We start from the raw sequence: 7,107 nt of genomic DNA on the forward strand, positions 1-7,107 counted from the left end.
TTGCTTTATCAGTGTATTCTAACCTAGCATGAAAATTCCTGTATGAGATATCCATCTGGCTATAGAACAAGGGATTGATGAACAAGATATGAAATAAACAGTTGGAGGACTAAACCTCAGTTTAGCTTTTTATGAGCAGACATGAGAGCTTCATGTTGTTGTGTAGTTCACTCCTCTTTTTTGAAATTATGTCTTTAATTTAGGAGGCAGTGACCTTTGAGGATGTGGCTGTGATCTTCACCAGGGAGGAGTGGACTTTGCTGGACTCATCCCAAAAGAAGCTCTACAGAGATGTGATGTGGGAAACCTTTAGGAATGTCTCTGCTGTGGGTAAGGAATCAATCACTGTCCCATTCATGAAATCAGAGAGAATTGGTTGTTGTGTACCAGTGCAGATTCCTTCACTGGAAAATGAGAACATTTTAATGACTCCTCCATCCATGGGCACATTATACCAAGGAATTGTACTGGAATCTATTAATTTTTATGTAACCTAGTAACTCATCATTACATTTCTGTTTTTACCCTTAGAAAGACACCAGGATGACCAGAAAATTGAAGATGAGTACAAAAATTGCAGGAGAAATCTAAGGTAATTTGTATTCCAAAAGAATTGTTCCTCAAATATCAGAGTGTAAGTAGAAATATTAAAACCAAGCATACTGTTCAAGTGTGGCAGTGTTAATATTTCTTGAGTCTCACCAAATTTTTGCAGAGATGCCTACATATTGAGTATCTATAATCTAATAATTGAATATTTAAATTATTCTAATATCTGAAACTTAGGAAGCACTGGCATTATGTCACTAGTGATGTTATCTAATGTATCAGAATAAACAAATTATTTTCTTTGTTCAAGAGTATAGGCATATATGATTTTGCATTTTAGGAATTGATAACAGGAGCATGAAACAAATTTAGTGTTTAGCCTGTGAGTCACATTCAATATATCTAGTTATGCATACATGTACATATTTTACAAAGGTCACTTTCCCTTGAAACAGTTCATGTAAGGAATTCTAGATGTACTTAAATATGGCATACACTTGCAAAGTTCCTAACACTGTGAAAGTATTCAAAATCCAGATGAATGTCCCTGTTATGATAGTAGTTGTTATCAAACAATCTTCCTTAGCATTAAGTCCATTCATGTTTCAAAATATTAGAATGAACCCTCCTATATTATTGGTGTTGATGTCATTGTAGTAGAACAGCTGTGGAAATGATGAAGAATTGCTTTAAAGTTGTAAAAAGAAAAAATTCATTCTATCATCTACACTACTCCTGGTTAAATTCTCTGCAACAGTAAATGAAACAGTTTATATTAGTGCATCTATACCCATGTACCTTCATTTCTTTCTTGTTACTGATACAAAATACCTTACACCAAAATTTAAAGGAGGAAAGGTTTATATAGCTCACAGTTTGTAGAGGTTTCAGTGCATAATTGACTGGGTATAAGTCAGGATGTCTTTGCAGAGGGGCATCCCAGAGGAGAAACACTTCATGTGGTAGAAAATAGCAAAAGCAATGAGAGAAAGAGAGGGAGAGAGGCACCTCTTTCCCTTATATAGTGTCTGGTCTACCTTGATTTGCATGCTACCAATTTATTTATTTATTTATTTATTTTTTATTTTTTTTGCATGCTACCAATTTAATCAGTGGGCTGATCTAGCAATCATTCACCCTTAATCTTAGCACCCTAAATCCCAGCATTGCACTAGGAGCCAGTCATATACTCTAGATTCAGCCACCTCCAGAAAAACCTCTGACCACATGAGGATTTGAGGGGTCGTCTAGACACAAAGCATCATACCATGGTTTTAGCATGTGAATAATGTTGTATGATCTGGAAAAAACCTAGTAGTCCATTCATAGTTGTGTAAATTAAGGAAATATGAGATAGTCCAGGTACCATGATGCAATCTTAACACTCTGGGAATCTGAGCTACTAAGATTATACATTCATGCTCAGGACAAACCTGGGGGTATAGCTCAGTGGCACAAGCACCTGCCTGGCAAGCACAAGGTCCTGAGTTTGATTCCTGGTTAAAAAAAAAAAAAAAAAAAAAAAAGATTCCCGGTACAAGAAAAAAAAGAGAGATTCCCATGTTCAGGCCAGGCAATTTAATGAGCCCCTGTCTTAAAATGATACTATATAAAGCTTGATGTATAGTTTGTGCTGCTTCTCTAGTTTTATTCCCCAGTGTGTGGTATATGTATGTGTATGAAAGAGAATATTATTTGGCAATAAAAAATGAAAAAGATGCTATTTGTGAATAAAATAGATGGATCTTCTGCCCATAATATGAAGTTAAATGAATGACACACAGAAATTTCAGTATCATATGTCCCACTTATATGTAAAACTCAACATATAATTTAAGGATTAAAATAAAAAACAAATAGAGAAGATAGTGGCATATTAGGATGTCAGTGAAGGGTTTCAATGTGAGGTTCCACAGAATCATGGAGGAAGTGTATAAAAAGTAATCAACTTATAGTTTCTATATGTAAGGGTTCCTCAGAAAGAAAGTGTTATATGTTTAAATAAGTTAGTTGTGAGTATCCAAAGAAATACTATTGTTTTGATAAAGATGCTTTCCAAAGTGTACAATAAAATCATGATCAAATATTCTCAGGGAGCAGAACACTAGAACTCCTAGTCAATCATTAATAGAAAGACACTTTCAAATATGATTGGTAGTGATGTTATGTTCTATTGCAGAAGTGAAGGTTTAGGAAATGGCATATATTTGATTTATGGCATCAACATGAAGAAATGGTATTTTGCTCTCCAGATGGTAATGCGTACATGAAAGCAGTCAGTATAAAACCAGGTGAAAACCTTGCCTGTGGAAAGCCCCTGATTGGTCACTTATCAGCAGATGTGCCAGTCACAGCTAACACTGAATGCAAAGCATGTGAGTATCAGGGATTTCAGGAAATGCTAACTGTAGCAAACATGGGGAAGCCTGCACTGAATTCCAGTCCTTTCTCAAGCATACTAAGACAGCTCCTTCAGTGAAAGCTTATGAATATAAGCAAGGTGGAAAATCCTACTCTGATTGTACTGAAGGAACTAACATAGAAGAGAAGTCCTTTGAATATAAGCAAGATGTGAAAGCCTTTAGTACACTGAACTGTGTTCAAATCCGAGGAAAACATCACGGTGGAGTGGATACATATGTATATACACAATGTGGAAAAGATTTTAAATCTCATCATGATGTTTGGATATGTGAAGGAGCTCACACTGGAGAAAAACATTATGTGTGTAAGTACAGTGGTAAATCCTTAACTAATAACTCTTCATTTTATAAACTTGAAAGAGGAAGAACTGGGGAGAAACCCTGTGTATGTAAGGAATGTGGGAAGGCTTTCAGCAGAAAAGGTGATTGCAAAAGACATGAAAGGACTCATACTGGGGAGAAACCCTATGTATGTAAGCAATGTGGGAAAGCATTTAGTACACAGGGATCTTGTCAAATACACGAAAGAACTCACACTGGGGAGAAACCTTATGTATGTAAGCAATGTGGAAAAGTTTTTACCACACGAGCTAATTGTCAAAGTCATGTAAGAATTCATAGTGGGGAGAAACCCTATATATGTAAGCAGTGTGGAAAAGCTTTTACCGCACACGGTAGTTGTCAAAAACATAAAATAATTCACAGTGGGGAGAAACCCTATATATGTAAGCAATGTGGGAAAGCTTTTAGCAGACAAAATTATTGTAAAATTCATGAAAGGACTCATATTGGAAAGAAACCTTATGTGTGTAAGCAATGTGGAAAAGCTTTTACCACACAAGCTAGTTGTCAAAATCATGTAAGAACTCACACTGGGGAGAAACCGTATATATGTAAACAATGTGGAAGAGCTTTTACCACATGTGATAATTGTCTAAGTCATGTAAGAATTCACACTGGGGAGAAACCCTATGTATGTAAGCAGTGTGGGAAAGCTTTTAGCACACGTGGTAGTCGTAGAAAACATGAAAGAATTCACACTGGAGGGAAACCCTATGAATGCAAGCAATGTGGGCAAACATTTAGAACACACAGTTATAGTAAAATACATGAAAGAATTTACACTGGGGAGAAACCCTATGTATGCAACCAATGTGGGCAAACATTTAGTGCACATAGTGAATGTAAAATACATGAAAGAATTCACACTTGGGAGAAACTCTATGAATGTAAGCAATATGGGAAAAATTTTCTCAAATGTGTCACATATCAGAGACGTGAAAGAACACACACTGGGAGAAACCTTATGTATGTAAGCAATGTGGAAAAGCTTTTAGCACAGGTAGTAGTTGTCAAAGACATGAAAGAATTCACACAGGGCAGAAACCATATGTATGTAAACAATGTGGAAAAGCTTTTAGGACACATGATCATTGTCAAATCGATGAAAGAATTCACACTGGTGAGAAACCTTATGCATGTAAACAATGTGGGAAATCTTTTGGTGCATTCAATGTCTGCAAAAGACATGAAAGAACTCACACTGGTTTGAAACCCTGTATGTGTAAGCATTGTGGGAAAGCTTTCACTGACCAAGGTAATTGGTGTAATCATGAAAGAACTCACACTGGAAAGAATTGTTATGTTTGTGATCAGTGTGGGAAAGCTTTCATCAGGCAGTCATTTTCAAAGACATGAAAGAACTCACACTGGGGAGAAACTTTATGTGTGTAAGCAATGTGGGAAAACATTTGTCACAGGTCATTGTAAAAGACATGAACGTACTCACACTGAAAACCCTTAAGTATGCAATTTATGTAGGATAGCTTTCCCCACACAGAGCAGTTTTGAAAATCATGAAAGCAGTCACATTGTTTAGAAACTATATGTATGTAAATCATGTGGGAAAGCTTTCAACACATAGTAATTGGGATACATAAAAAGTACAGTGGGGGTAAATTCTATTTATGTAAGCAGTGTTGGGATTCATTCTGTGCACACTGGTGCAGTCAATTACATAAAAACAATCACACTGAAAAATATGTGGCAATGACCCTAAGCAATGTATAAAAGTTATCCCAGTAAACCTCACAGATATTAAAAAAGTAACTGGCTGTGAATCTGTAAAATGCTGTGCACTCAAACAAAGGGACTTAACATGGAAAGAAGCCCTTTTTCTGTAGCAATGTAAAAACTGTTTCAATATACAGAAGTATAATTACATATATGGAAGAATTCATATTGAATGAGAATCTGAACATATGTGAACAATTTCGGAATGCTTTACCTATCTGCATTCTACTACATAAAAAAATTCATATGGGAGTAAGCCATATTCATATAATCAAACATGTGAAACCACTCAATTCTTCCATTTATCTTGATATATATTAAGGATCTTACACTAAAGGAAACCCACCGTAGATTAGGAGAGAAAGCATTTTTGTTTTTTTTTAGTGTTTTGGTTTTTAAATTTGTTAGTACAGTTTAGATATACATAATTATCATATTTATTATAGTGAATCTATACCTGTACATGATAGCCCTGGATTCCTCTTTTTTCTCCATTCTCTCTCCCTTCACTCCTTTTACCTGTCCTTTGCAATCCTTTGTTTCCATTTTATCTTTATTTTCCTTTTTTTTTCTTTTCCTTTCCTTCTTTTCCCTCTCTCCCCTCTCTAGTTCCCCTTTCCTTTTGAACAATTTCTTCCTATTTTACAACATGTGTTACATATTTTGGTTCTTATTTACACTTTCATTTTCTCACACCATGGAGACAATGCATATTTACACACGTGTGTCTGATTTATTTTGCTTGAGCATATGGTCTCAAGGTCCATCCATTTAGCTATAAATGTCTCAAGTTTATCCTTCTGTATGGCTAAGTAGTAGTACATTTATTTAAAAAATGCATCTTGTTTTATCCTTTCATTGGTTGATGGGCATCTGGTCTGTTTCTGAGATTTAGGTGTTAAATACAGTGCTGCTATAAACATGGCTGCACATATATCACTGTGGTATAATGATTTAATACTTTTGGAAAGATAGCAAGAAGGGGAATAGCTGGGTCCAATGCAACTTTAGTCCTAGTTTTTAAAGAATCTCCACACTGGTTTCCATAGTGGTGGCACCAGTCTACACACCCACCAACATTAAGTGTTCTTTTCCTCAGCCCCATCAGCATTTGTTAGTGGTTCATTTCTTGATGATAGCCATTTTTTCTGGAATAAAATGTAATCTCAGCATAGTTTTAATTTTCATCTCTCAAAAAACCAGTGATGTTTAACTTTTGTTTTTTTTTTTTTTTTTTTTTTTTTTTTGGTACTGAGAATCAAACTCAGGACTCTGCACTTGCCTGGCAGGTGCTGTGCCGCTGAGCTATATCCCTGGCACTTTTGCATATCTTTATTTGTTGTTTGTACTTCTTCATCTGAAAAATATGTATTTATCTCAGATGCCCATTTTTGGACTGGGTCTTTAAATTTGGTAGGTCTGGTTTTTTTTCAATTCTTTTGTTTTTTTTTTTTTTTTCAATTCTTAATATGTGCTACATATTAGTCTTTTTAAGAACAACTGGCTAAGGGGCCGGGGATTTAGCTCAGTGGCAAAGCACCTGCCTGGGAAGCTCAAAGTCAAGAGTTCAATTCCTGGTACTGGAAGAAGAACAACAACAACAAAAAAACTGGCTAGAATTTTTCCCACTCTATCAGTTGTCTGTTCACTGTGTTGGTGATTTCTCCTACTGCGCAAAAGCATTTGCATAGGACGAGAGTCCAGTTGTTGATTTTTTCTAGTTTTTCCTGTAGAATTACAGGTTTTTTTGGTGAACAAATTAGCTGTAGGTATGCTTTTCAGTGGTGTATCTATTTTATCTTTCAACAAATTTAATGCCTTTATTTCAGCATTTAGATCTTGAATCTACTTTTAGTTTAGTTTAGTTCATAGTGATAAACGTGGGTCTAGTTTTAGGCTTCACTGTGTAGATAGCCAGTTCTAGCATCATTTATTAAGGTGGTATCTTTCTTCCAGTGAATGTGTTTGTTCCTTTTGTTAAAGATCATGTGGATGAGTGTTTTTGAAGTTCTTTTTGCATCTTCTGTTCCATTCGATTCATCCTCAATTCTGATTTTTTTTT

The 7,107-nt window shown here is 35.5% G+C and overlaps 1 protein-coding gene across 1 annotated transcript in view; it reads left to right on the forward strand.

The window, feature by feature from the left end:
• Positions 1–3,226: 3,226 nt before the first annotated feature.
• Positions 3,227–7,107, forward strand: part of LOC106146528 (zinc finger protein 709-like) — a 19,160-nt gene continuing 15,279 nt past the window's right edge. Inside the window, 3 exon segments of the mRNA XM_013503760.1 lie at positions 3,227–3,277; positions 3,367–4,267; positions 4,270–4,487. Of these exon segments, the coding sequence (XP_013359214.1) occupies positions 3,227–3,277; positions 3,367–4,267; positions 4,270–4,487 (1,170 nt within the window).

This window comes from Chinchilla lanigera, unplaced genomic scaffold (genome assembly GCF_000276665.1).
Source record: "Chinchilla lanigera isolate Chin_1 unplaced genomic scaffold, ChiLan1.0 scaffold00082, whole genome shotgun sequence".
NCBI lineage: Eukaryota > Metazoa > Chordata > Mammalia > Rodentia > Chinchillidae > Chinchilla > Chinchilla lanigera.